Here is a 27,899-nt window from a genome sequence, read left to right on the forward strand (position 1 = left end):
AAACAGAAATGAGATTTAACCCATCAAAACTTTTTGTTCCTTTGCTCTAGCAAAAATCATCCCATTTTTTCCACTCCCCATCTGCTTTTTTCAAGCTTCTGGGCCCATCATGGCTGGCACTACGCTAGCAATGCGCTCAATGGTTTCCCCGGCCCTCATGCAGTCTATGACGCGCCGGTCGGTCGCGACCTCGACGCAGACTCTCCGCGCAAAGCCTCTCCGCTTCCAGACTATCTCGCGTGTCGCTCGTCGCGGCTACGCCGATGTTGCCCCGACTCCCTCACCTGTCCCCAAGCCTAAGAAGCGTTTCCGTGCTCTTCGCTGGGCCTGGCGATTGACCTGGATGGGCAGTGCCGGCCTCCTCGGAGTCCTAGCTTACAGTATCTACGAGCTCCGCCACCCCGAAGAGCAGATCGAGCCTTCCCCGGACAAGAAGACCCTTGTTGTTCTCGGTATGATAATGTGATCACAATTGACTTTTGGTTAGGAACATTCACTAATTTCACTGCCTTCCTAGGTACTGGCTGGGGTGCTGTCTCCCTGCTCAAGAAGCTTGACACTGAGAACTACAATGTCATCGTCGTCTCCCCTCGTAACTACTTCCTGTTCACTCCCCTGCTGCCCTCATGTACTACCGGTTTGATCGAGCATCGCTCAATCATGGAGCCTATCCGTAACGTCCTCCGCCAGAAAAAGGCTACCGTCAAGTTCTACGAAGCCGAAGCTACCAAGATCGACTACGAGCGACGTGTTGTTCACATCAGTGACGACTCGGAGGTCAAGGGTGATATCACAAACACCGAGGTTCCTTTCGACATGCTTGTCATCGGCGTCGGTGCCGAGAACGCTACTTTTGGTGAGTGGTCATGACAACATATTTTTTTTCTCTTTATCTTTCTAGAGAAAAGTAAGCTAATAACTTCTAGGTATCCCCGGTGTTCGCGAGAACTCTTGCTTCCTTAAAGAAGTCGCTGACGCTCAGAACATCCGTAAGCGTATTATGGACTGTGTTGAGACCGCCATCTTCAAGGATCAATCCCCCGAGGAGATCAAGCGCCTGTTGCACATGGTTGTCGTGGGTGGTGGCCCTACCGGTGTTGAGTTTGCTGGTGAACTGCAGGACTTCTTCAACGATGACTTGAAGAAGTGGGTTCCCGAAATTACCGACAACTTCCACGTCACCCTCGTCGAGGCCCTTCCTAACGTTCTGCCTATGTTCTCCAAGCAACTGATTGACTACACCGAATCGACCTTCAAGGAGGAGGAGATCACCATCCGCACCAAGACCATGGTCAAGGCTGTTACCGACAAGTACATCGAGGCCGAGAGCACCAACCCCGACGGCTCCAAGAAGCTCGAGCAAATCCCCTACGGTCTTCTCGTCTGGGCTACCGGTAACGCCGTCCGCCCCGTTGTTCGCGACCTTATGAACCAGATCCCCGCCCAGAAGGACTCCCGCCGCGGTCTCGCCGTGAACGAGTACCTGGTTGTCAATGGAACGGAGAACATCTGGGCCGTCGGCGACTGCGCCATTACCAACTACGCCCCCACTGCCCAGGTTGCTGGTCAGGAGGGTGCTTTCCTGGCTCGTCTCTTCAACACGATGGGTAAGAGCGAGGCCATCGAGAAGGAGCTGCAGATTCTGTCGGCCAAGCAGTCTGAGACTAAGTCCGACGAGGAGCGCAACCAGGTATTCGATGAGATCCGTGAGCGCCAGAAGCAGCTGCGGAGACATAAACAGATCGGACCCTTCCAGTATTCCCACCAAGGTAGTCTGGCGTACATTGGCAAGGAGCGCGCTGTTGCCGATATCAGCTGGCTGAGCGGCAACATTGCCAGCGGTGGTACTCTGACCTACCTTTTCTGGCGCAGTGCCTACCTTAGCATGTGCTTCAGCTCTCGCAACCGTGTTCTTGTCGCCATGGACTGGGTTAAGGCCCGTCTCTTCGGCCGTGACGTGTCCCGAGAGTAATGTATTAGCAAATACTTGTACTCTAACGCGATAAATTGTGTTTACAGCATCTTTATTCATCTTGCCAGAGGTCTATCAAACCCTACCTCTTGAAACGCCACGCCACATCTTCATCCTGACTGTTTTGCTATCATCTTCATTTCCCTGGTATCAGTTTCGCAATAGACTATCCACTTACTGTTCACTCCCCTCCTCATGACCTCGGCTCTCCGCTCTTGACGACTTGCTAATCGTGCCCAAACCTTGAAATTCCCATTCAGATGAGGAACAGCATTAATTCGCGCTCTCTCTTGTTCAGCTTATTTTTCTTGGATTGTACGCTATTGGAATAGATCGGGACAGGGATATTTGTCTAGAATTTGCTTTGTTGAACCAATGAATTTCGTCGTCATCTTTCCAAGGTTCTTTTTCATCTTCGATCTTACTTTCATCTTAGATATTAGATTCGATTTTTTGTTGCCTTAGGCTCTCATCAGGTGATCTATATCGGCTGAGTGTTTGAGAAAAAGTCAGAGTAAACAAAGGATAATGAGCCGCTCCCCCCACTACTAATATTTTCTTTAATTTCATTCCAGAAATGCTTTCTTACTTTGAAGAAAACTTCTTATTCCCAAAAGAGAAAAGAAAAGGGTCAAAACAAGGATCTCGAACTCGAAAATTGAAGATCAAGACTACTTCCGCTGCCAACCGAGACGCAGGTCATACATTTGAGTTTCCAAAAATCCAAGACAAAAGAATAATCCAAAAAGGTGCCGGCTACACCAACAGCAACTGCCAATGGCTCAGGGAAAACGCATAGTTGCATGCTGTGATGGAACATGGGTGAATAGTGAAAAGGGCTATGATGCTCCGACTTTACAACAGCCTCACACTACTCTTTCCATCCCGACGAATGTGACTCGTGTTTATCGTTCTTTAAAGAGGAGGGCATTTGATGGGAAGATCCAGGTCGTGTATTATCATTCTGGAGTCGGAACTTCCGGAAGTATTGTTGATGCACTTGCTGGTGGGATATTCGGAGCTGGGGTTTCTGAAGTGAGTTATCTGTAATCTGATCTGATGGGAGAAGTGGTCCAAGAATGTTGACGTTGATTTGATTTAGGATATTCGTGAAGTGTATAGCTTCATCGCCACAAATTATGAATATGGCGATGAAATCATTCTCGTGGGATTTTCGCGGGGTGCTTTCACTGCGCGTAGCGTGGCTGTGAGTATGGTAGAAACCTATATGCAAGCAATACCTGACATTTGCACTGATTCAGGGTCTCATCTCCGAAATTGGACTTCTTAATTCTAGAGGTATGGAGGATCTTTATCCGATCTTCAAGGATATGCAACGTATGGAAGGTAGTCACCACAGGGATAAGTTCCCTACTAAGCCCTTTCCTAACAAGCCGAGGCATCGGAAGGAATACAGGAACCGTCTTGAATATGTATGTATCTATTCCATTGGGGGTTCAAACAAGTCCAGTGCTCACATTGTACCAGGAGGGCCTTACGCGAGTTTATGATCAAGATGGAATTCGTATCCGAGTTCGATGCGTTGCGGTCTGGGAAACAGTCGGAAGTCTAGGTATCTATCTACCTAGACCAAAAAGTGATTGACAAGAGCTAATTTTGAACTGTATAGGTATACCGTATACAAATCTAGGAAACGAGCTGAAAATACCTAGGTCCTCTAAACAATAAGTACATCTTATCGCCATCCAACAGAGAAATACTGACCAGCTCTACGTGCAAATTCTACAACACATCACTATCAAACGGCATCGAGCACGCATTCCAAGCACTAGCCCTAGATGAAGAGCGCACATCATTCGCCCCAGCAATCTGGGAACGACCCCGCCACGTCAAGACAGACCTACGTCAAGTCTGGTTCTGTGGCGTGCACTCCAACGTTGGCGGCGGCCTTCCAGACCAAGAGCTGGCAAATGTGTCTCTAGTCTGGATGGTGGATCAACTAGCCTCAATAGGAATATCCTTCGAAGAAGGATTAATAGACCGCATCTTCGATGACAATGTCTGCTACTACTACGACAAAGCAGACCGCAACGCAGAGCACGCTAAGCATGTTACGCGATGGGCGTCGAAGGACATCTACCATAAACACAAGCCCGTTCGACCATGGGGGTTAGGCGAGCTCGTACAGTCTGTAACGGGAATTTACCGTTTAGCTGGGAAGACGACACGCACACCAGGCATGTATCGCCGCATAGAACGGGATACGACCGCACCGACAGATACGTTCTTGGCTAGGACCAATGAGCGCATTCATCGCAGTGTTAGGATTAGATTGGCGCTTGGGGGGCTGGGGTTTGATGATAAGGAACTTTATTCTTGTCGTGCGCTCCTTGGGCATGGGTGGGTGGTTAGGAGGATCTTTCATGATGATCCTTATGTTGAGTGTGATGAGTATCACTGGGCTTGGGTTTATGAGGGGCCTGAGAAGTATAGGCCGGCGAAGTCCATGATGCTCGAGGCAGAGATCGGTCCTTATGAGCATCGATTTATTAAGCTTAATAAGGGTGAGTTCACCATTCTAGAGCTTATATATATATATTTTTTTCATTGCTAATGTTGGTAGGCCGATCATTCTATGACTCAATATTTGCGGACAGGAGATAGAGAAAAGAAGAAAGCTGTATATGAAGGTTTATAATCATAGATATAGAATAGAAGCATTCATAAGTTCCAAGGTTCCAATCTGATAACTAACTTAATATATGCAAGGATTGTATCTAATTATATACATGTTTTGAACTGGACTGACCTAACTACCCGCGCTTCCCCACAACATTCATGGTTGGAAGGTGGGGTTACAACCCTCCGTAATTTCGGGTTCACCCTTCTCTACTACAATGCCGAAGGCCACAAGATCTCTACATCGTGTGAGATTTTCTCCATTCCCCTACCCACTCAATGCCGGCGATGATGATATGCAGCTGTTCCTGGGAGAATTAGGAGAGATTGACGAGGTACTGACTCCATGGTGGACTGATGTTTCCGATCTTTGACTACCTAGGTACTTAAAATATGAATGAGCAATAACTTACCAATTGTTTCCCAGGATCCAGCAGCTACAACGAGCCTCTCTGAACTTGACGAGATCCTTCGTGTAAGCGAAAAAGAACAACACACACCGTTGTGTACAGACGCGTATCTCTTCATCAATAATGTGCGCGTATTGTCCGCATCAAAAGATTGGAAAGACGTGCTTGACCCGGTATGTAAATATGTAACATGTCTATCGCATCATGATAAATGCTGAGTATAAGAAAGGCTACTCAAGGCCTGATTTCTCGCGTACCCAGTTGCACTCATCAAGAAGTCCAGAGGGCAGTAAATGCCGCCCAGGAAGCCCAACAAGGATGGGAAAACCTAGGATTTCAAATACGAAGAGAATACCTTCTCAAACTTATCGATGTCTTGAAAGGAATATCGACGACAATCGTATGTTTTGCTAGCCATGACAAAAATGTGTATAACTGACCGAGTTCACCGTTGTCAAAAGATATCATATCTCTGCCGAGAAGTGGGGAAGACCATCGCAGATGCTGAATCAGAAGTATTTCGCGGTTTGGACTGTATCCATGCAGCCTGTTCAATCGGGCCAGAAATGGCTGGCATGTTCCTTGGGTCTGAGCCAACACTTCTTCAGACGTTCTATGAGCCAGTGGTATGAGATTTGAATTGAAAGAGAACTATATTTGAAGCCAAGCACTAATTTGATTCTGTAGGGTGTATGCGTGACAATCACACCGTTCAGTTTCCCATTCATGACTCCTTTATGGTCTATTCCATACGCACTTATCACTGGAAACACAGTTGTTCTGAAACCATCCGAGAAAGCACCATCAGTCTCAAGGGTAATGGCCGAAGCAGTGTTACAAGCCGAGCTCCCACCAGGAGTATTCAACATTGTGCATGGAGATCACTCCACAGTGCAGATGCTAATACTTCAACCAAAAGTCCAAGCCGTCAGCTTTGTAGGGTCTGAGTCAGTAGCACGCCAAGTGCATGACATTTCCCGAAAAGCTGGGAAACGGATTCAAGCCGAATGTGGCGGCAAGAACCACGGCGTAGTCCTAGAAGATGCCAGCATGATGCCAGCTCTATTCGCGATAGCAGGCGGTGCATTTGGCGCAGCGGGACAGCGCTGCATGGGCCTGAGCGTAGCAGTTTTTGTTGGCGAGACGCGAGAATGGATACCGAAACTGGCAGAGATTGCACAGTCTATGCTCGTTGGCTACGGAGGAGACCCAAACGCTAAAATCGGCCCTTTGATCAACGAAGCGGCTAAAGTGAAGATCGCAGGGGTAATCACGCGTGCGGTGGAGGAGGGCGCTACCATCTTGTGTGATGGCCGCGATGTTCAGGTTCCTGGATATCCCGATGGAAACTTCCTAGGGCCGACGATCCTCACTAATGTGGAAACGTACATGGAATGTTACCAGACCGAGATATTTGGACCGGTCCTCATCTGTATGCAGATGGCCACGCTCGACGACGCTATTGAGCTGATCAATCGCAATAAATGTGAGTACTACAAAGCGTCAGCCGAGTCATTACTAATTTATTGCAGATGGGAACGGCTGTACCATTTTCACTACTAGTGGTAAACATGCCAAAACCTTCCAACGGCGTGTGAATGTAGGGCAGATTGGAATCAATATTCCACTAATTGGTAAAGACCCGAGCTCTACCCGGCAGTGATGGTCATCAACTAACAGTATTAGCCCCGTATGGTATCGCTGTTCGAACAAGCAATAAGGGCTCTTTTATGGGAGGTGAGTGTGGACATAGTTTAACTGATACTCCCTGGCTAACATCTAAAATCTTAAGATCGACATGCTCCTGGAAAGACGTACTGGCCCTTTTTTCACTACAACCAAAACGGTCTCGGCCCGTTGGGACGAATAGTGGAAGAATGTGGAGTTCGGAGTAGTTCGTACATAGAGCTACATAAAATTCATACTGGATGTTCCTAGATATCAATTGATCTACCAAGGTAGTAATGTCTGATAGGTTCGCGAATAAAATTCGCCTCTGTAGCATGTAGTATGCAGTAAGTAGTAAGCGTGAAGCGGCCAAGGTTGATATCTGGACGATTGAAATTGTGACCTAGCTACTAGTCTCCGTGGCAAAAACTTCGAAGGATCTCAACATTCCTAGGATGGCAATAATCCTTTTCTAGGTGTAAGATTCTGACTTCCCCGCATGAAAGCAGGTTCTAATTGTTATTGAGATGTATGAGATCCCTCTCATACATCCAGTCGATACCGTTTCTGATAATTCTGTGCACTCTCCTGTGGAATGAGAAAGAAATCAATTTTTCTCTGCGATGGAACTAATCCGTTTTGATCGTTGGGGAGCTACAATTTACAAATTCTGCAAGCTAGATAAGAAAATAAGAACAAGTGGAGACCAAAGCGTGCTCAATAGCCAATTTAGGAATTTGATACGTATGAATTCCGGTTTAACCAATCAACTTATTTGCCCCATGTGTGCTTATCACGGAACAAATTAGGTAGATGGCCCGGCCCATATTTAACCCCACCTGGGCAACTAACCAAGTACCCTCACTAAGGTACCGTTTTTGAGGATGCTATCAGCCTTGGATTTATTAGCGCGTTAACCTAATCGATTTTTGATTGATTTAAATTTAGGGCCGCTAAGCTTTTTCTTTTGTTTGTCTTCTATCCTTCTCTATTCCACTTGCTACCTCAACCTACCTAGGTAGGGCTTTCACCATGTCCGGCTATCTTGTACGGCTTCGAGACAGCCTCAAGTTGGAGGAGGTAGAAGGAGAAAAGAACAACTCAAGATGGGTGAACGAGGGTAAGGAACAGGAGGGAAGAATTGCTCTTTGAACGATTGACTGATGACATTTTCATTGGCATCTAGATCTGCTACCTACACCTCTAGAGAAGCAAAGTGAGCACTCCATCCTCGATACACTAGCATAGCTATTGATCATGAACAGCATGGCGTTGGTGGAACTACTGTACCTTCTACTGGTCAATTTCCTTCACAAATTGGACACTAGGATCTGTAAGTTGTTAGTTATACCCGTCGGTAATCACTCGCTAATTGCATATACCTAGACAATGATTGGAATCGGTCTCAATTGGTGGCAGGCTATTATTGTGATTTTCATCTCACAGCTGATCTCTTCTGTCGCTATGGCCTTCAACTCTCGTGCAGCATCTGTCTATCATATTGGATACCCCGTTGTTGCCCGCAGTGTCTTTGGTATGTGGGGAAGCTATTACTTCGTCGCTGCGAGAGCTTTGATGGCGGTCATTTGGTATTCGGTTCAGAGTAAGTCCCAATATTCAAGATGTTCATTCAATGTGAGTATCATTTTAACATTGAATTTAGTGTATTCTGGCGCCGAGTACATGTTCATCATCATGCGAGCTATTTTTGGACACCACTTCACCGATATCCCTAATCACCTTCCTACAGGTGCTGGCATTACTACTTCTCTCATGCTGGCTTTCTTCATTGCCTGGCTGATTCACTTGCCCTTCTGCCACTTCCGACCGTACCAACTCCGTATATTCTTTGTGATCAAAACTGCCGTCTCGTTCCCGGCCATCATCGGTCTATTCATCTGGGCTATGGTCAACACCAAGGGACACATCGGAAGTATTTACTCTACGTCTACCTCTTCTTCAAGTAGCTTGGCTTGGTTAATTCTCGCTGGTATTAACAGTGGATTGGGGTATGTATAAACGATGCCAGATTTATACGGTCTTTTTTAACCGGTACTAGTAACACTGCGACTTTGATCACTAACCAACCTGATTACGCTCGTTGGACTTACAAGCGAAATGCACCAATTTGGACCCAGCTAGTGAGTTCTACCCCCTTTACAGTCCTAAGCTTCCATCAATTTAACTGACAATTTGCAGCTCATCAACCCCTTTGCAGTGACATTTTCTGCTACTCTCGGTATCCTCGCCACAAGTGCTGTGAACGTGAAGTTCAATGCCGACACATGGTACAGGTCCCTAATTTTCCCTTGTCTGAAATTAAGACTAACAAGGATTAAAGGAATCAATGGGACATGATGGGATTGATCTTGGATAACTATTGGTCTCCAAAGGTCAGATTCGCCGTATTCCTTTGCGCAGTAGCATGGTTCATCCAAATTCTGGGTACAAACATTGCCGCAAACATGATCTCATTCGGTTCCGATGCGGCCATGCTTTGTCCCAGATATCTTAACATGCGCCGCGGTCAGTTCCTCGTCGAGATCCTGGCGTGGGCAGCATGCCCCTGGCAAATTCTGGTATCAGCAACGAAGTTTGAGACTTTCCTCAGCGGATACGGCTTGTTCTTGGTATGACCTGCCCCTCATGTCTGCTTTAAATAAATCCTAACAATAATACAGGCCAGTGTCGTCGCAATTATGATCTGTGACTACTTCTTGCTGACGAACGGAAACGTTGTGACCCGCGCACTGTACAATCCGAAGAGGGACAACAAAAACTACTACTACAACCGCGGATGGAACGTCCAGGCTCTGATTGCCTATATTATCGGCATTGCCCTTCCCTTCCCTGGATTCTGCGGAGAGCTTGGAGCGAACGTCTCTGCGGCCGCAGAACACCTGATGGACATTGCGTGGATTCTGGCTTTCACCATCTCGTTCGTCTGTTACTACGTTATCTGCACGTTTTGGCCAACCGAACAGCAAAAGTTTATCAAAGAACAGGGATATGCGTTCGAGCAATTAGCGCCAGAGGCTGGTGTTCATGACTCGCCATTTTCTAATGATGAGGAAACGTGTTACGAGGTGACTGTCGAGAAGATGCCAGAGAAACTATGATGTGATTTACTTAGATAGATATAATTCACTGTCTATAGTGTTTGTTTTGAATATACCATTGTCGATGACCTCCTCTCTTGATTTCTTATTTTCCTATTTTTTATTATTTTTCTTATAGATACGGATAAGGACGTTGCATCTGTTATCGTGGAAGTACGAGCGGGGGCGGGATTGTACTTCTTGCTCGCCCGCCTTCATCTTATCCCTTCTCGGATCCTTCTGACAAGATCCCTGGTATTGTCCTATCGTATCAGCTTACTGTTGGCCACAGATTTGAGAATCGAATGATATTCTGATATCTAAAGTCCATTGTTGATTCGACATAAGCTATTTTCTCTCCCGCACCCCACGAATCATTAGTAGACAACGCAAGCCATTGATCATCCCCTTTCAAATTAATAACAAGATGTCAGACGAGTATTATCTATGGTTGGCTGGAAAGGAGCAACCAGGAGGATCACCTTTGTGAGCCTCGGAAGCCCCGATGATAAGAGACGTGGCTAACTGTGCCAAGAATCCCTATTGAAGATCCAGCAACTGGGGAGATATTTGCAGAGTAAGATAAACCTGATGGATGTAAATACAGCAAGCTAAGGAATATCAGATGCCACGCAGCCTCTGAGAAAGATGTTGATGATGCTGTTTCTGCTGCACACCTGGCTTACAAGTCTGGCATTTGGTCGCGCGCTAGCCATCACCACAGAGCTGATGTCTTGGATAACTGTGCCATTCTACTCACAGAAGCCTTACCTGAACTTATTGCACTGGAGTCAAAACAGACTGGCCGGGTAATAAAAGAGATGAAGGCTCAAATACCGTCTCTCGTGAAGTGGTTCAAATACTACGCTTCACTGCTCCGCGTTGAAGAAAGAGCCGTTCTTCCAACTACTGGCAAACTGCACAACTTTGTAGATCGAGTACCACTCGGGGTTGTTGTGCAGATAACCCCCTTCAACCATCCACTGTTGATTGCAGTGAAGAAGCTGGCTCCGGCTCTCGCGGCAGGAAACAGCGTTATCATCAAGCCGAGCGAACTAACACCGTTGACGACTCTGTTGCTTGCCAAGATCCTTCACAAAGCGGGAATTCCAATCGGGGTTCTCAGCGTTCTTCCTGGTTATGGTGCAACGACTGGCAAGTTACTCGTATCTCACCCTCTTGTGCAAAAGGTGGATGTGACTGGTGGGACAACAGCCGGAAGAGCAATTGGCTCAATAGTCGGTGGAAACCTAGCAAAATACACTGCAGAATTAGGAGGAAAGGCGCCCCTAGTCGTTTTCAAAAATGCTGACATCGACGTCGCTGTCAATGGTGTCACATTCGGAAGCTTCATCGCCAGTGGGCAGACGTGCATCGCAAGTACAAGAATTATTGTGGACAATGCAATCTTGAAAGAGTTGATTCAAAAGCTGAAAACCAAGATCGAGACAATTCCAGATCGAATGGGAGTTCCAAGCAACCCAGATTCAATGATGGGTCCACTAATCTCGCACCGACAGCTGGAAGGTGTGGAAAAGCTGGTCGATGATTCTTTATCAGACGGCACAGCAAGAGTGATCACAGGTGGGAAACGCATGACATACACAAGTGCTCTTGATGGATTCAACTTTTCAAAAGGATATTTCTACGAACCAACAATCCTCGCCTCAGCAAACGGGACAGACAGTATATTGAAATCGTCTATCTGGCGTCAAGAAGCATTTGGACCTGTGATTGTCGTTATTGGGTTTGACACAGAAGCACAGGCGATCGCGCTGGCGAATGACACTGAATTTGGACTGGGCGCGAGTATCTGGACTCAAGATCTTTCTCAGGCTTTCCGCGTTTCTGGGGAAATCGAAGCTGGTATTGTTTGGGTGAACACTCATCATCGAAATGACCCTAGTAGTCCTTGGGGAGGGGCGAAGACTGCTAGTGGTGTTGGGAGCGAGAATGGGGTCGAGGCTCTTCATGCGTATACGAGGATGAAGAGTACTATTATTAACTATGCTACCCCGGATGAATCTTTGGCTACAGATGACTGGTTTGGCCTGGCTCCTATACATGTGAGATATGGATGATTCGGCTGTCTTGTTAATAATTTTTTTAACATATTACATTCTCAAATCGAAACAAGAGGAAGCACTGCAGTGCAAATTGAGTTCAAATCATGGAATGTTTCAATTGTATAAGAATTGATGCTTTTAGATCGAACGTCTCGGAGCCTATTTACAAGCTATATGTCTTAGATAGAATTTACTACCAAGGTAGGAGACACTTTGAACCGAACTTCATATCATTTTGTCATTTTTATATTGGCCTTGGCCCTGATAAAAGATGTGACCGGATATTTAGTGTTCGACATCCTCCCAGTTTTGCCATCCGCGACCTTTCACCTTGGCCAGTTCCTCGTCGGTGTATTTCTTTCCAGTAGTAAAGTATCCTGCGTTGATTTTGGCATCAATCTCCACACGAGAATCTTCAGGAATCATATCTATCCGGCCTTATTAGCATAATATTCTGGGAGGTCAGTTTTCTATTTGAACTTACGGTCAGGAATAGGAATTCGCTCCAAAATTGGAATTCCCTGCTCTACGATTGCGTCGTGCTTCATGTTGGACATGGAAAGCATGCGGTCAATCTTCTTAATACCGAGCCATTGAAGGACATCCGGCATGAGAGCCTGGAAACGCATCTAGTTTATATGTTAGTATTGCAGCAGGATAAAGGGACAATTTGGAGAACTTACATCTCTCACTCCAGCAATATTCTCGGTACGAGTGAAGTACTTATCAGCAGTGTCACCTCCTCTCTTGCGAGCATTATATACCAAATATTTAACCACTTCACCTAGAGCACGACCCTCCTTGCGGAAGTAGATTACGACTCCAGATCCGCCATTCTGGGCTTCCTTGATAGCTTCTTCAATACCAAAAGCCAGGTATGGGCGACAAGTACAGATATCAGACTGGAAAACATCTGAACCGTTGCATTCATCATGAACACGTAGAGCAAGCTTAACTTTGTCGTCGGAAATCTTTTCCGGTGGACCAAAGATATAAACTGTCAGGCCTCCAATAGGAGGAAGGAACACTTTAATATCAGGCCGCGTGATAAGTTCCGGGAAACTTCCACCGCATTGCTCAAAGAGCGTCCGGCGGAGAACACCCTCGTCGATGCCGAATCGCTCAGCCACACCTGGTAGGTACCATACGGGCTCGACAGCAGCCTTCGTAACGCGGACGTCACCTTCACGGCTAATTACGACTTCACCGTCAACTTGGAGCCGGCCCTCTTTAATAGCCTCGGTGATCTCAGCCAAGCGCATAGTAGCCCTTGTGACGGCGATTGTAGGTCTGACATCTAGGCCTGCATCGAGATATTTGTGAAAATGTCGCACAACGTCGTGGCCGAAGGGGTCCATTGCAACGATCTTCTTCTTGTCGCCCCAGGCGGGCTGGAAGGGGAAGTCAAAGATAGGCTGGGTGTTTTCAAAACTAGGTTTGAAATTGGGAGGAAGGTCACCCGCTGCAATTGCGAGGGCATTGTAGATGGAGTAGCTACCGCCGTGGGCACCGATGGCGTTTCGTCGTTTGATAGTTTCTGAGTTGCGGGAAACGAGAATCGGCCCTCGTTCTTGAGGATCTGCTTTACCCCATTCCAGGGGTACTGGGTCCACGACGCTCTGACCAGGGTATGTCGTCAACTGAGTTGTGCTGTTAGCATTGTGGCAATTGCAGTTACTGGAGGTGCTAGAACTCACAATAATACGCCCTTCATCCCTTGATGAGGTGGTCTCAGGTTTTGTGGTAGTCATTATGCTGATTATGTGGACCTTAATGGAATCAAGTATCACAAATAGTTGGAATAATGTAAACGTTGAATTGTTTTGGGTACCATGGAAGCAGGCTTTATAATAGAATTCCCAACGTATTACATCAGTGAGTATCCCCCTCACTTCGATCTACAGTCGACGATAAGATTAGAACAGAGATAAGAGCTTTATCAGAAGCTGATAAAGGATATGATAAGGATAAGAACCCACGATCGCTATCTTATCGCCTTATCACCCTTGTCATATCAATATTTGTATACCCCTCAATGACCTAATGCTTGATCATTGCTCTCTTGAAACGCCCAATTGAAAAGTCCCAAAGCAGAGGCATTATTCACAGATAATCTAGAAAGCAACAGTTTTGGAAAAGTCATCAATGGCAGATATCGAATATCTGAAGAGCCTACAGGCTGTGCGTGAGCGAGCCCAATTGGTGTTGGAAGCCGGGGTAAAGGGAGAGCTTTCTCACTTCAATTATCACTTTGATCGAATGCCAGAGGCTGCAGAATTTGTTGCCAATATCATCAAAGTACGTCTGAATCTATGAACTGATTAAGACCGCAAACAAAATAATGGCTAAACAGCAACATCACAGCGAGACTTTGGCCCGGACAAGTTCGACCAAATCCCCCCTCACGGTCGCTGGCAGCATTTCGACGTTGGTGGTTTTCCTCGAATCAATGATCTTATAAAAACGTGGCAACTTAGGGGGTACGACGAGCTCGAGGTTACACGTCGCCTCGTCGATCTTTTCTTTGTCTCTGTTCTTCTTGATGCGGGTGCAGGAGATTTTTGGACTTTCACTGAGCCTGTGACCGGCGAAGTCTACGGAAGGAGTGAGGGAATTGCAGTCTCAGCTCTGTATATGTTCCGAGATGGGGCTTTCTCGAGCCAGAAATTGGCTGACACGGAATTTGTGGATGGTGAGAAGGATTATGGACATCATATCAGAAATGGAACTGACCTCTTTCTAGGACATGGCCTGGCTGCTCTGAATATCGAGACATTTAGAAAACATTATCAGATTACCACTGAGAACCAAATTGTTGGTGATACATCTCGTGTCAGCCTATTGAACAGTGTTGGCTTGTCTTTGCTGAGCCTCCCAAAGATATTTGGTGAGAATGGCCGACCCGGAAATCTAGTAGGTAAGTTTGATTTGCACCCTCTGTATCATTTTACTTCGCTCACATAATGAATGCAGACTATATAATTCAACAAGGAACCGAGCCAGATGAACTAAACTATGACAATCTATGGTCAATTCTGCAAGATGTTCTGCTCCCTGCCTGGCCAGCGGATCGAACCCGCATTGCAGGAATTCCCATCGGAGACGCCTGGCCTCTAGAAGTTCTCGCAAAGATCAATGCCAGCAAGCAGAGTGAAAATGGCACGCAAAATATTCAACCATTCCACAAGTTAACCCAATGGCTGGCATACTCTCTTTCTGTACCTTTCATGCGGATTCTTGGTCGGAAGTGGAAGAACCTGGACCGGGGAACAGGTCTACCAGAGTATCGAAATGGAGGCCTTTTTGTGGACTTAGGTGTTCTTACATTGAAAGATGACGCCCTCAAACAAGGATTGGAGACTTCAAAGAATGATCTTCCATGCTTCGGTGCTACCAGTGATGTAATTGTTGAATGGCGGGCTATGACAGTGGCATTGCTTGATAAACTTCATGAGCTTGTTAGTGAGCACTTTGCTCAACAAGGTGTTAACTTGAATATGCCGCAAATGCTGGAAGCTGGCTCGTGGAAGGGTGGAAGAGAGCTTGCAGCAAAGCTCCGCCCTCAGACAAAGTCCAGTCCAATTCTGATGGAAGGAGATGGAACGTTATTCTAGTTTCTCAAACCCCTTCTGTAGTTAAGGAAGAACATGAATTTTCTCAAATCAAGTTTCAATATTGCCTCCAAATTTAATCGCACCTTTCCTAGTTATTCAGATGTTTCGTAAGAATTCCTTCCAAGGCTCTAGAATATCGCAATACCCGGGCCCATCTCATAAATTTGAGTAATTCTCCTACTTTTACTTTGAATTACTGCCCAAGCGATAAGAAGATCTCGGGAACTCGTCCAAATATCTAGGGGAACTTTCGAGCTTTGTCATACCTAAGTACCTACCTAGGTAGGTACAGGGCTAGGTGACCCTTGATCCCTTGGCATGGAATACGGTCGATTGATTTTCATCCATTCGAAGGTTATGATCTTAAACTTTATGGATTTTATATGAACAAATAAGTAGATATAAATGGCATTATACCTATGCTGGCTCAAAACTTGGACAAAAAGACAATTCCAGCCGTGCAATTCCAAAATTACAATCAAAAACAGCAGACACAATGCTACAATGATAAAATCAGACATAAGATTTAATACAAAGTTGAGTCATTCTTCGGTTCCGTAGAACCGATCCCCAAAATCTCCTAGTCCTGGGTTGATGTGGCTGTCACATATCAGCTCCACTCTACCAATAATTCAGTCGGTTGGTACTCACCTAGATGGTGTAAGCTCTTCATCCACCGCAGCGGTGACGAGGTTGATCGAGGGGAAGCTTTCAAATAACTTTTCCACTCCATTTCGAGCAGCCAAAATATTGACAAAGATGATATTTTCCTCTGGAACCCCGTGATTCTTAATGAGGTCAATAGCTGCACATGCAGAGCCTCCCGTAGCTAGCATAGGCTCAAGTAATATCACCTCTATGGATCCAGAAATTAGTCAAGATTCACCAAAGCTTCACATAACAAGGACATACTTCGAGATGCGAGATCTGGCGGTAGCTTTGAGTAGAATAGAGTTGGGAGCGATGTTTTCTCGTCACGCTGAATCAATATCTTGCCGAAATTATATGGTCCGCTTTTTGAAGAAAGGTCAGATAACAGGTATTACAGGCAGGACTTTTCGAAGATTCATACGTGTATCCACGTCGAAGTGCATTTTCCAGACTTGCGCCTGCACGAAGTATGCTCACACCACATAAAAGACAGGCCTCACGCACTCCATGATATGAAGAGCCAGTTGGACTAACGACTGTTGAAGCCTCAAATGGAAGAAGGTCCAATGCTGATATCAGGTCAGATCAAAAGTTCCCATATACCAACATCAAAACTTAGAATACGCACCCGCGCTGATAAGTTGATCTCCTACCTTTTCGGCCACTTCCGCAAATCTCGTAGAGGTAGTATTCGAATCACGAAGTATTGTCATCAAGCTTAACAAGTGGTTCTTCTGGGGCAGTATGTACATTCGTCTAGAGTCGACCATGTCCCCGTTAGTCGTGCCTTCCTTGGGACAGTTCTGCATCATATGGATGATTTGGTGATGGCAGGTTGATAATCAATACTTCAGATTGTATGGGGAGTCAAGTTTGAAAAGGTCAAAAGTGTGATTCCGGGTCTTTTCTATGCCCAGAAGACTTGAAGCTGTTTCTTATCCGATATCTGATAATAGTTAAAGCGTCGATAAAGCAGTTCATTTTACTTCTTATCAGCTTATCGATAGTGTCTATCTTCTTATCTCTGAGCAGCTTATCCCCCATATCTTGATTCTTATCAATGTTATCTAAAACAGGGTTATCGTAGGGATGACCGCATATATGATTCCAACTTCATCACTCCGAAGTTGAAAATCCCATTTCCCATTTTCCGATTCCCGTCTAATTTGGTCCTCAAATTATTAGGAAGGCCCAAATCTTCATCAATATGGCGTCAAATATTACCCTCATTAAAGATGCTCAAGGAGCAGAGATCCTATCACAACTTCGAGACCTTTCCTTAAAAACCGGTGCTGTTCGCCGACTCGTGGGGCAGCTCACCACGACCCTCACTAAGCATGTGCTAGAAGACCCCATTGATGGAGAATTGATTGCGGTGATTCCTATCTTGCGTTCTGGGTTGGCCATGGCGGATCCATTCTTAGCAGCCCTCGGCGAAGACGCAGATACTGTCACCTACCACATTGGCCTTTTCCGGGAAAAGGTTTCACTCCGGCCCGTTGAATACTATAACAAACTTCCTCACAAAAACCCCAGGATCAAAAGGGCATACATTCTTGATCCAATTGTGGCTACTGGAGGCACTGCAAAGGCGGCAATCGACATTTTGAAGTACGTTCGAAGATAACCCAATCAAAACCTTCCCCTTCCTTGATTCTACGCTTCTACGCATATTCTAACAGTTTTACTTTCAGGGACTGGGGTGTTGAGAAGATCACACTATTTTCTCTGCTTGGCAGCGATATTGGCCTTGAAAAAGTGGCCAACTTTTGGCCAGAGGGTACTCAAATCTTTGTGGGAGCCATCGACAAAGATCTTGATGAGAAGGGTTATATTAAACCAGGAATCGGCGACATTGGAGACCGTCTATATGGGACAGCTTTGGAATGATCGGAACTTTGGAAATTTTCTCAGGGTTGTCAACTTCTATCTTATATAAGACTCGGAAAGCAAATCTATAGAAAGGAAATCGAGAAACTTCGACAACATAAAATTATCAAAATGGAGGGTGGCAGGTCTATGGGTGTCTACCGCCAGGGCTTGATATCCCTATATATACATTACCTAAGTAGGTAGCCCAGACGTGTCCGGACATAATTCAGATCAACTACCTACCTAGGTATGAACACCTAAGTGTCTGGATCATGATTTTCTACCACCTGGATACCCAAACAAGCTACAGCAGAGCTTACCTGATTGGCGCTGCCCTTCCGGTATACCACCTATTCCTGTTATACAGCGATGCTGTGTTTGATATTAGCTAGGAGTAATGTCAACATTTCAAGGGAATGAACATACCGATAGCAAACCACATCATAGAGTTAGCATTATCCCTAGCCGTGTCAAAACTTTGTCGAGCAATGTAAAGACAGTCACTGAACGTATAGGCATCGTCCTCAGCTACAAAGATAGCATAGGTTAGTAAAATAACTCCGAAACTGTATAACGACCAGAGATATGTGACTGAACTTACTTCCTAGTCGCAGATGAGTGATCTCGTGATAAAGACTGGATCCAATAGTCTTCATTCTGTCAATGTTATAGCCGGTTCGTTGCACAACCTCTTCATCACACGCATACCGCTCCGGCTCCAGCTCCCAGATGCTGTCACAAAGCACAATTACTTGATTGCTCAGACTGGCAAAGCCATCTAGGCCGCCATCACTTCCCCCGGTACATAAATCTTCACTTGAAGACGCCTTAATCTTTACGGTGACACCTGGTGGAGATCTTCTGGCAAGCCAGTAGCGCTCTATATAGACGTTCCAAGGTTAGTAAGTCATCTAGTATTCTGTATGGATAATAGCCAAAAGCTTGACTCAGGGGTATCTTACGGTTTGATGCAAGGTTTACTCCGTTGGCTGTACGGACATACTGGAAGGCAGAAAAGTCACAGTACAGGTAGTATGGCAATACCGTATTCAACTGACCGGTCACCCTCATTGTATAAAATCTATCTTTGGGACCATCTTAGTTAGATTCTGTTATATTTTTGAGAGATATGAGCAGCTTACTGCGTAGTTCTTGTATATCGTCTGAGGTAGCCGGGTTGAACAATTTTTGTCGTGTTTCTTTGGTTATGGAATCGGCTGTTGCCAAAGAATTATCAGCGGCGATTGCAAGAGCTCTATACTCATTCCATGCATCCTCAAGATCATTTAGATGTCTATCGCAAGATATGTCCGTCCATGCCCATTTTGTTCGGGGATCAAATGCAAAGCAGGTCTTCAAACAGCTCAATAATAGGAAGGTTAGGGCTAGCCAAGACCTCAGTCCAGAATAAGCCATAATAATAGGAACAGCTGTGACGATGAATTGATTCAACTTCAATTCACTAAAATTTTATTATTTTAGGAAAACGTGTACTTTTATGAAAAGACAACTCTGATGGCCCCCATAGTTCTGAAACTCCGAGAACATCGGTCCCGCTTTGATCGTGGATGATCGCTCTCTCAAAACCTATAACATTTATACGACAAATTGGGCGCATGAAGGATTGTTCGTTCTAATTTGAGTACTTCTATTCATGTTACACCCGAGTGAAGGAAGCCTTTAAGATCCTGAATTTCATCATCGCCACACTGATGGATATAAATGTGGAAAAGCTACAACACTATGCTTCAAAAGACCCATAGACCCAATCTAGAAGGAAGTGGATCTTGGCAAGCCACATTACGGCGTAGATTTCCCAGACGATCGATGAATTGAGTCATCAAAGGGCACCAAAAGGTGGAGCCCGAAGGCATAAGAGGGGATAAATGTAAGCATCGAACTGCGAGACACCCAGCTAAATATGTACTTAAATAGGAAGTTAATTACCTGGAAGGAGTATGGTAATTGTGGTAGCAACGAATGGAAGAGAAGCAATCCTCCTGTAAACCTGAGGTATGAACCCGCGAACGCGAAGTGAGGCATCTAAAAACTTTGGAAAAAAAGATATTACATATGATGTACCGAGGTGGAACACATAGGTAGGCTAAGATTGTATTCGACCTGACGTGTGCCCGAGGAAAAGAATCTTATATGACTGAACGAGTGCCAGAGAGGATCCATAAGGCTGCCAGGTGAGCCTTGGAATAACAATACATATTTCGGCAGGGAATCCTTTCGGTTATAAAATCCCTGGAGTACTTACATGCATAAAATCCGCCCCAGATAACTATGCACGTGCGCAAGGGGTAGTGCAACCTCACATAATAACAGTCCAAGGTAGGAAGCGATGATATATTACCGCCCTGGAGTTTTGGCATGATCAATTCAGCCACCAAACACGGGGGCCTGACATAGTGATCACTAAATAATCTGGTGTATATTAAGTACAATCCTCTAGGGTTATATATCAGCTTCCAAGAGTTCTAGAGGTTGATTGATATCATGTAAATTATGCTTGATATATGGGTCAATCAGCGCTTTGCAAGCACATGTAAGGGTCGTGGGATATCGAAAGTGATTCATAATAGCCGTCCGAAGCATAAGCAAAGCGTATGTCGGGTGTTGAAATGTCAAAAGCAACTGGGCGGTACTCTGGTGGTAACTAGAATACATTCCCTGAGTCCCAAGTGATCCATACATCATCGGAACTGATATTGCATCCTGAAAATCGCAGTATCCCAGGGCTTATAGTGGTCGGTGCTTCCATTGAAGCAAAAGACAAACATGCAGTACCGGAGTCAGGTTCAAGATATGAGTTGGTGATGTCGAATGCTTTCACATGAGTGACGTTTTCCAGAATTTGTAGGCATTGACCACCACTAGCATCCCACACCATGATAGAATGGTCAAATGCAGCTGAGGCGAGGAGCTTACAGCCACGGGAGAAGACCTAGTCGACCAATTAGCTATGGCCAATGGTATAAGCTTCTTGAAAGACTAAGAGCCTCAAGCCAATGAAGGTAGTCATTCTGGAAGAATCTGCTCACTGAACCAGTCTCCTGCAGATCTTTACTAGCATTTTTTTCTAAGAGAGCAATAGTGAAGGTGATTAATCCAATAGACACATGTGCTGTACTGCTAGAGGATCTGGATCCGGCTGCTTGACCTGGTCGATCGAATATCCCTATGGTGTATAAATGATGTAACGGCGTCAGAGACAGATTTCTCTTTCAGTCCAAGAGAGAGCCCTGTCTGTTGAGACACCCTTGTTTCTTGGGATATAGTAAAGAGTCTCCTCGATAGATTGCCAGTTACGGCTGGAGACGATTCATTGAATATGCGGAGAGGATGAAGATTCCTGGGGTTGTTTCATGACTTACCGGTGCTTGAGATGAGGCGATGAGCTATTCAGTGTATTAATGATACTAGTGTATACAAAGATAGATTCACGAGATAGACCATTTGACCAGGGTTGAAATCCAAGGATGAGATATGTACAAAGGTGGACCCATCTAGACAAAGACATGCATCATATCCAGAGCGGAGAAGCAGAAAAGTGAAGGAGGGGAATATAACTGAAACAACCGGAAGGCATCAAGGTGTTACAAGTAGGAAATGTAATAGGTATCGAAACAGACACAGGAAGGGGAAAGATTGCAACAAATCAGCCAGTCATAAGTAATTTTTCAGAAGATATTCCAACGACTGCCGGTCTCCTTTCCAGGTTGCGGGCGATCTGAGCTGCGATGCATCTTGCGGCCATCTAGCTGGCGGATACCTTCTATTTTCTGAAGGGCCAGCTCGAGAAGTTCTTTCTTGCGAATAATATCAAGATGGCGGCGAACTCGAGGGTCTTCACGGGCGAAACGCTCGACTTCCTCATCGGAAAGGTGACGACCGAGACGCATGTCCAGTTCACGGGGGAAGTTGTAATAGAACTCGGACAGTAGTTCAACATTCAGGAAGAGAACCGCCGTAGAAGTAAGTTTGTCTGCTACCACGTCAAGGAAAACCTCAGGGCAGTAGTATTTATTCTTTTGTGAGGCACACTGCTTGGAGCGAACGGCCAAAAGCCTTGTTTTGATTATATCGGCTCTATCACGAAGGAAAAGACCTTCCCGACCTTCAGTGAAAAATTAAGTTAGTCTTGGTAGTTGAAGGGTTTTGTAAGGGTCGCGACTTACCTCTCTCCAAAAGGGCAGCACTGAAGCCACCAGCACCACCAGATCCATTGCCCTCGAGGACAACCTCACCCTTCCTGACCTTGTCGATGAACGCCATCACATCGTTGAGCTTCCGCTTTCCGATAACTTCTTCCACCTGCTTCGTCGCTGTTTCGCATGCGCGGAGCTCCTCCTTTAATACCTTGCTCACGCTGTCCCTACCCTTGGACCACTCAGGATCTTCAACCTCGATCTCATATTTATAAGGTTTAATGCAGTTCTCTACCTGATCACTGGTACTGAAGAAACGATCATTTAGAATGCTTGTGCAAGCCTCAATAATCTGCTTGTGCGCGCTTGGATGGGAAGCGAAGGTAGAGGTTGCGAGGAGCTGTTCCACGTGGTTATGGAGAGCATTGGCAACAACAGTAGTGGCCAGTCTGCCAATTCCAAGCTTCGTGAGTGAAGAGGTAGAAGCGTCAAGCTTTCGGCGCCAATACAACGAGTCAGGATCGGCCTTGGGTAGGTCTTTAAGAGGGTCAAGGTCTGGGAGGGCCGGGTTCAAGTCCTCTACAGGTTTGTTCCAATAGCGCTGTGCCAGAATGTCCATAACACGCTGGTCCAATTCGGCTTTCAGCAACTCCCGCACCTGCGGTCGACCAAAGGATTCAGCGAATGCCTTGAAAGAATGCTTGAAAGCATCAAGACTTTCGGCCAAGTAAGATTCAGCACTCAAAGGCCGATCGTTGTACTGAACCTTGAACTCATAGGATGCCTCTTCGAGCTCTTGAACAATGGCATCCCTTGTTCCCGAGAGGCTAGATGCCATGGTTTGCTCGAGGACATGCATCAATTTCTTGCGAAGCGTAGAAACTCCGACAAAAGTCTCAGATTGAGCGCCAAACTCGGTGGGATGATTAGAGAAGAAGGCGTTCTCGTTCTTGACGATGGCAGTGGTTATATTTACAGAGCCTCGAGAGAAAAGAGCGCTTGTCTGGGGGACTCGGCTGATAACTCCGACGTATCCAAGTCTAAGAGGGTATTTCTTGTCAGTCAAGACATCGTGGCCTCGCTCAGGATCGACGAGATCCATTTTAGTGACCACACCGATAGTACGTTCTCCACGAGGATCCACTCGACGACTAGCCCTGAGGGCAGTGGAATTGGCTAAATCGACATCGGCGGCCGATATAGCCAAAATGATGTTGGGAGCTTGAATATACTTGTCACAGAGATCAGTAATCTTTTGCTTCAATTCTAGGGGCTGGTCATGACCCGCTACTTGAATGTATCCCGGGAGGTCAATCATAGAAAGGTCCGGGACATTCGGAGAGTAGATGGTCAACTGAATAGGGTCATCGGAAACGCAGTCTTTCGCTGGTACCGCCAGATTCAAATCAGTTAGGGTACGCTGGATTTGCGAAAAGTCGGTGATTTTGCCAAGTCCGAGAGCCGGGAATTCACCATACTCTGACTGAGCGTTGGGGGTATTGACTAGAGTTAGTTCAATCGGTCGCCGAGTGACCATATTAGAACCCTTGGGCAAGAACTCGTGCCCAACAATGGCTTCTAGGACCGAGCTCTTGCCAGAAGATTGCGATCCAATCACCACGATTGACGGAAGTGTGATGCTCCCAGACTGGCCGACAGTTTGCAGGATGTTCCGAATTTCGATCATCTTTCTAGTAAGGAGCATCATCTGATCGTCGTTGGCAATTTCTTTATCGCCTCTCGAATCATCATCCAACTTCTCATAGCCATATGCTGCACCAGTTGCAGCCGCTCCCGCCGTAATTCCTCGGGCTTCGTTAGGTTCCTTTCCACCGCCGCCAGAATCACCATTTTTGGAACCTTCGTCGAGTCGGAGGATTTTTTGTAGCCATTCTGGAAATTCTACATCACCCGTTGTCTTTTCCCAGCCGTTTCGTGTCCTTTCCGCCACGTCCTGTATGCCGTCGAAGATGCCTGATGCTGTATTCCCCGCCATATCCTTCGCCTGCCTCAACACGTCCATCGCATAGTTTCCGGCCTCTGTTAAAGCTTTGTTAGTGACTCGCCAGTTTCTTTGATTCCTCACAATACATACGCGTTGCTTGGTACTGGAAATAAGCCAGGCCTGCAATGGTCGCTCCACCAAACATAGCCGGCACCCGGACAAGCTTGAGCGCCAGCTTAGGAAGTAGCCGAGCAAATGAAAATGCCCGAACTGCCGGAACATTGTTGTGAATAGCACTAGAACCAAAAGAAGCGCGTCGTCTTAGACCAGCGCCACCATCAGCTCGAAGTAAACCTCCTGTCCTGGAGCTAGCATTATGAAGATGTCGGGCCAGGCCAGTCCGCACAAGCGGAGCAAGTCGGTGGGAGAGTATCCTCCCGCTCATGGTTGATGTAATATCTCATTCAAAGCTCGACAAAGCAAAGGCGTCGGAAAGATATAGAAATGCTATGACCACATCAACATGACCTGCGCAAAGTCACCGCTTGGCTACCCGTAGTTGCATCACGTGATCTTGAAATGACGTGATGCACCAGTGAGTTAGTTGTTTTGGAGATCTTTGGATCTGAAAAAGGGTTCAAAGGGATATACTGCTATTCTCTTTCAACTTCGCCTTTTTTTTTCCCTGACTTCGAATTTTCCTTTCTCAATTTCCTTTGTTGTTGGCGCAATAATAGCGCGTTGTTTCGAGATCTATTTTACGATCTACGATATCCAATCAGGGAATTTTGTCAAATACGCCCGACTCACCGACTATTAGCAGGATCAACACCTGGTGGTTATATGGCAGTCAAATTCCTTTTTTCATCTTGAAAACGACTTCAACCCCCTCTAGAACGCTTTGGGTCTTGAAGAGACACATTAGTACTTGTCACGATCTCGCAGAGTCACATCCGATCTCCACTCAATATGTGCAGATTCTTGGTAAGAGAAGAGTCAGAATGATATACCGCATTGCCACAGACTAACAAAGATACGGATAGGTGTACAAAGGACTCAATGAGATCCGTCTCAGCAAGCTCATCACAGAGCCTAGTCACTCCATTCTCACTCAATCCTATGACTCACGGTTAAGATTGGTATGTTTAGCCCGAAACGTGGTCTTCTGGATCGTGATTATATTTCGAGTGGGGGCTAAATTTATCGAAAAAGGATAATCGACGCCCCGTCAATGGAGATGGCTTTGGCGTAGGCTTCTACACAGACCCCAAGCTGGGACCTGAGCCGTGTATTTTCACTTCCACGCTTCCGGCTTGGAATTGCGAGAACCTAGAACGTCTGGCCTCGAAGACTTGCTCGAATCTTATCTTTGCTCATGTGCGTGCAACCACTGAAGGCGCTCTTGCTGAGAATAACTGCCATCCGTTCCAGCATCAGACCTTGATGTGGATGCATAACGGCGGCATTGGTGGTTTTAGTTACATCAAGCGTTCCCTCGCAAGCTCACTTGCGGATCGGTGGTTCTTGGGTGTCAAGGGTGGCACTGATAGCGAGTGGGCATTTGCGCTCTTCCTTGATCTACTCGAGAAGGAAGGTGTAGATCCAAGCTCTGACCCTGGGCCGGAGGGATTCGGACAAGCCCTCCTACGCCGGGTGATGATGAAGACTATTGCCAAGATCAACGAGTTCGTGCGTCAGATTCCCGAGAAGTATAACATTACCGGGGTCGAGACGCGGAGTTTGCTAAACTTTGCCTTGACCGATGGACACACTGTTGTTTGTACTCGATACATCAGCAGCAAGACTGATGAGCCAGCAAGTTTGTACTTTTCATCAGGTACGAAGTGGAAAGAGGGCAGCACTAAGGGTCACTTCAAAATGGAGCGTCACGACAAGGGTGCCGATATCGTGTTGGTAGCCAGTGAGCCGATTACCTTCGAGCGACGTAGGATATCTCCTTCATATCTCCTCCCCTTCAGTGCATGACACCGGCTAACTTTTAGCTTAGACAATTGGGTTTCAGTTCCGACGAACTCAGTGGTTACAATCCACAAGCAGACCGTGCTGCTTCACCCAATTCTTGATGAATTCTATAGCGAGGATCTTAACCATGACCGCTCCTCTTGCTATGCGGTATCAAAGGGCCTTGTCAGCAATGCGCCTGGCACTACTATCCCACCGCCAAATGCCAACAAGACTTGCGCATCGTCGGTATCTCAACTAGATGGAGCCGAAGCACCTCGACTAGGCCATTCCGCCGAATGTGCATTATCGCACTAAGCTCAAATGGGTTGCCGGTTTGACTTCGCATAGAAAACTACAAATTTTTTTTTCGTAAGGCGTCGGAGGTAATTTTTCTGAATAAGACAAAACTATATTACGATTGGAGTCGACGGGTTTGGGTATCTGATTTCATTTTTATGCGAAAGACTTCCAAGGTTATTGTTTCCTCCCATGGTTAGACACCATTAGTTACAGGAATTACAATTTTCGGGAGTTGCTTTTAAGATTCAAGTATAACATCTTTTTCAACATTTCAAGGTTGTGATATTTAATGTCTAGTCCTCGGTCGTCTCGTTTTATATATTTGTTGGAAGGTTGGATATTATAACATTACTATGTATGTACAGTGCTATACAGGGGTATCAGTTTAAATCTCACAAAGAATCAACAATCATCACCAGATATATTCGCGTGCTTGAAATACTTCATGCCAACCCAAGCAACAACAACCCAAACCCACGACATAACAGCCGTGAGAATGATAAGTGCAGGATAATAACCCACGATAGGCAATGTAGGGTCATCTTCCAGCTCAGGCGGCGCATAAGGTGTTTCACCAACATCCCACGCCCAGCTCCAAACTTCGAAACAGCTGCCGATTCCTACGACGAAAACGAGCCACGTCACTATGAGGATAATCCAGCCCCACCACTCTGTCTCCGAATAATCCCATGTTATATCTGCACTGCTCTGCATTTCTACTGAGTGTGTAGCGAGGGGGGATGACTTGGCGCGGTGGGCTGGTCTGTAGCTTGTATCGGCGGGGATAGGAGGGAAGTAGGAGCCCGAGCCAGCGGTTGAGATGTGGAGCGCGGTTGGGGAGGCGACTTTTGCAGAGGCGGATTTCCCTGCTAAATTGGTGGTTGAGGAGGGGTTGATGCGGGGAAGAGAGAGGAGGTCTTCGTCGTCGGTGGCTGTTTCTTCATTTAGGAGGTTGTGCGGTGCGAGACCCTGGTGGCGGCGCGAGATGGTCGGGCGGAGTATATTATGGCCTGTGTTGGCACCAAACCAGCTTTGTCGGGAGTCATCGGCGTCATCGTCGAAGCTGCCTCGAGCTGGGAAGGTGTTTTCTGGTGGTGTGTTCTCGTCTTTCGGAAAGCGAAGCACGTCGAGCTGTCTGCTAGGGTCTGCGCGAATGGAGTCGGCATTTTTGCTCATAGCCCTTTTGTCGCGGGACTCTAGTCGTGTGCCTAGTAGTGCGGTCTTGCGTAAGGAGCCACGTCGCCGTCGCGTGCGGCGCTGTTGTTGTATCACTGCTGCCATGGCCTTGCTACCCGTTTGTGTCGCATTTTGTGGTATGTTGGGAAGATCCTCGTTGAAACCTGCTTGTTCCATATTGCGTGGCCCCTGTGGAGAGTTCGGTAGATGGTTCAAGTGAAGGAAGGAAATTCTTGAGAGGAGAGAGCCCGAGAGGCTTCGTTCGTGGGTGTTGCTTGCGCTGTTGGATCGAGGGAGATTGGAAAGGGTGTCGATCACGAGCTCCGCATTACGCATATTTGCCATCATCCACTGGCGCAGGCGAGATG

The 27,899-nt window shown here is 46.3% G+C and overlaps 14 protein-coding genes across 14 annotated transcripts; 9 read left to right on the forward strand and 5 right to left on the reverse strand.

Annotated features, from left to right (window-relative positions):
• Positions 1-109: 109 nt before the first annotated feature.
• N7495_002570 (uncharacterized protein) lies at positions 110-1,972 on the forward strand (the record flags this gene model as incomplete). Its single annotated transcript, XM_057205239.1, has 3 exons — positions 110-452; positions 518-856; positions 927-1,972. The coding sequence occupies 3 exons, from the start codon at positions 110-112 to the stop codon at positions 1,970-1,972; spliced, it is 1,728 nt and encodes a 575-aa protein (XP_057065846.1).
• Positions 1,973-2,749: 777 nt separating this feature from the next.
• N7495_002571 (T6SS phospholipase effector Tle1-like catalytic domain-containing protein) lies at positions 2,750-4,547 on the forward strand (the record flags this gene model as incomplete). The annotated part of the gene is made up of 5 exons (XM_057205240.1): positions 2,750-3,007; positions 3,075-3,179; positions 3,235-3,405; positions 3,461-3,545; positions 3,646-4,547. 5 exons carry the CDS (start codon positions 2,750-2,752, stop codon positions 4,545-4,547), a joined length of 1,521 nt encoding a protein of 506 aa, XP_057065847.1.
• A 283-nt stretch (positions 4,548-4,830) lies between these two features.
• Positions 4,831-5,661, forward strand: N7495_002572 (methylmalonate-semialdehyde dehydrogenase; the record flags this gene model as incomplete). Its single annotated transcript, XM_057205241.1, has 4 exons — positions 4,831-4,947; positions 5,040-5,195; positions 5,252-5,422; positions 5,467-5,661. The coding sequence occupies 4 exons, from the start codon at positions 4,831-4,833 to the stop codon at positions 5,659-5,661; spliced, it is 639 nt and encodes a 212-aa protein (XP_057065848.1).
• Positions 5,662-5,748: 87 nt separating this feature from the next.
• N7495_002573 (uncharacterized protein) lies at positions 5,749-6,892 on the forward strand (the record flags this gene model as incomplete). The annotated part of the gene is made up of 3 exons (XM_057205242.1): positions 5,749-6,508; positions 6,555-6,622; positions 6,815-6,892. The coding sequence occupies 3 exons, from the start codon at positions 5,749-5,751 to the stop codon at positions 6,890-6,892; spliced, it is 906 nt and encodes a 301-aa protein (XP_057065849.1).
• Positions 6,893-7,722: 830 nt separating this feature from the next.
• On the forward strand, positions 7,723-9,809 carry N7495_002574 (uncharacterized protein; the record flags this gene model as incomplete). The annotated part of the gene is made up of 9 exons (XM_057205243.1): positions 7,723-7,810; positions 7,877-7,906; positions 7,956-8,023; positions 8,077-8,293; positions 8,354-8,699; positions 8,750-8,831; positions 8,890-8,978; positions 9,032-9,320; positions 9,372-9,809. 9 exons carry the CDS (start codon positions 7,723-7,725, stop codon positions 9,807-9,809), a joined length of 1,647 nt encoding a protein of 548 aa, XP_057065850.1.
• A 406-nt stretch (positions 9,810-10,215) lies between these two features.
• N7495_002575 (aldehyde dehydrogenase) lies at positions 10,216-11,869 on the forward strand (the record flags this gene model as incomplete). The annotated part of the gene is made up of 3 exons (XM_057205244.1): positions 10,216-10,274; positions 10,324-10,365; positions 10,414-11,869. The coding sequence occupies 3 exons, from the start codon at positions 10,216-10,218 to the stop codon at positions 11,867-11,869; spliced, it is 1,557 nt and encodes a 518-aa protein (XP_057065851.1).
• Positions 11,870-12,139: 270 nt separating this feature from the next.
• N7495_002576 (putative GTP cyclohydrolase II) lies at positions 12,140-13,605 on the reverse strand (the record flags this gene model as incomplete). The annotated part of the gene is made up of 4 exons (XM_057205245.1): positions 12,140-12,282; positions 12,339-12,483; positions 12,538-13,494; positions 13,552-13,605. The coding sequence occupies 4 exons, from the start codon at positions 13,603-13,605 to the stop codon at positions 12,140-12,142; spliced, it is 1,299 nt and encodes a 432-aa protein (XP_057065852.1).
• A 394-nt stretch (positions 13,606-13,999) lies between these two features.
• N7495_002577 (URC4/urg3 family protein) lies at positions 14,000-15,468 on the forward strand (the record flags this gene model as incomplete). The annotated part of the gene is made up of 4 exons (XM_057205246.1): positions 14,000-14,152; positions 14,219-14,546; positions 14,598-14,771; positions 14,828-15,468. 4 exons carry the CDS (start codon positions 14,000-14,002, stop codon positions 15,466-15,468), a joined length of 1,296 nt encoding a protein of 431 aa, XP_057065853.1.
• Positions 15,469-16,010: 542 nt separating this feature from the next.
• N7495_002578 (uracil phosphoribosyltransferase) lies at positions 16,011-16,931 on the reverse strand (the record flags this gene model as incomplete). The annotated part of the gene is made up of 5 exons (XM_057205247.1): positions 16,011-16,068; positions 16,120-16,324; positions 16,381-16,481; positions 16,541-16,688; positions 16,748-16,931. The coding sequence occupies 5 exons, from the start codon at positions 16,929-16,931 to the stop codon at positions 16,011-16,013; spliced, it is 696 nt and encodes a 231-aa protein (XP_057065854.1).
• Positions 16,932-17,326: 395 nt separating this feature from the next.
• Positions 17,327-18,009, forward strand: N7495_002579 (uracil phosphoribosyltransferase; the record flags this gene model as incomplete). The annotated part of the gene is made up of 2 exons (XM_057205248.1): positions 17,327-17,730; positions 17,814-18,009. 2 exons carry the CDS (start codon positions 17,327-17,329, stop codon positions 18,007-18,009), a joined length of 600 nt encoding a protein of 199 aa, XP_057065855.1.
• Positions 18,010-18,307: 298 nt separating this feature from the next.
• Positions 18,308-19,062, reverse strand: N7495_002580 (uncharacterized protein; the record flags this gene model as incomplete). The annotated part of the gene is made up of 5 exons (XM_057205249.1): positions 18,308-18,363; positions 18,418-18,519; positions 18,593-18,648; positions 18,700-18,871; positions 18,954-19,062. 5 exons carry the CDS (start codon positions 19,060-19,062, stop codon positions 18,308-18,310), a joined length of 495 nt encoding a protein of 164 aa, XP_057065856.1.
• Positions 19,063-21,677: 2,615 nt separating this feature from the next.
• N7495_002581 (dynamin-related GTPase MGM1) lies at positions 21,678-24,535 on the reverse strand (the record flags this gene model as incomplete). The annotated part of the gene is made up of 3 exons (XM_057205250.1): positions 21,678-22,114; positions 22,176-24,185; positions 24,241-24,535. 3 exons carry the CDS (start codon positions 24,533-24,535, stop codon positions 21,678-21,680), a joined length of 2,742 nt encoding a protein of 913 aa, XP_057065857.1.
• Positions 24,536-25,059: 524 nt separating this feature from the next.
• On the forward strand, positions 25,060-26,370 carry N7495_002582 (glutamine amidotransferase subunit DUG3; the record flags this gene model as incomplete). The annotated part of the gene is made up of 4 exons (XM_057205251.1): positions 25,060-25,074; positions 25,134-25,229; positions 25,303-26,035; positions 26,099-26,370. 4 exons carry the CDS (start codon positions 25,060-25,062, stop codon positions 26,368-26,370), a joined length of 1,116 nt encoding a protein of 371 aa, XP_057065858.1.
• A 387-nt stretch (positions 26,371-26,757) lies between these two features.
• Positions 26,758-27,879, reverse strand: N7495_002583 (PIG-Y family protein; the record flags this gene model as incomplete). The annotated part of the gene is made up of 1 exon (XM_057205252.1): positions 26,758-27,879. The coding sequence occupies one exon, from the start codon at positions 27,877-27,879 to the stop codon at positions 26,758-26,760; it is 1,122 nt and encodes a 373-aa protein (XP_057065859.1).
• Positions 27,880-27,899: the final 20 nt, after the last annotated feature.

Source organism: Penicillium taxi, assembly GCF_028828555.1.
Source record: "Penicillium taxi strain IBT 34144 chromosome Unknown utg000002l_segment0_segment0, whole genome shotgun sequence".
NCBI lineage: Eukaryota > Fungi > Ascomycota > Eurotiomycetes > Eurotiales > Aspergillaceae > Penicillium > Penicillium taxi.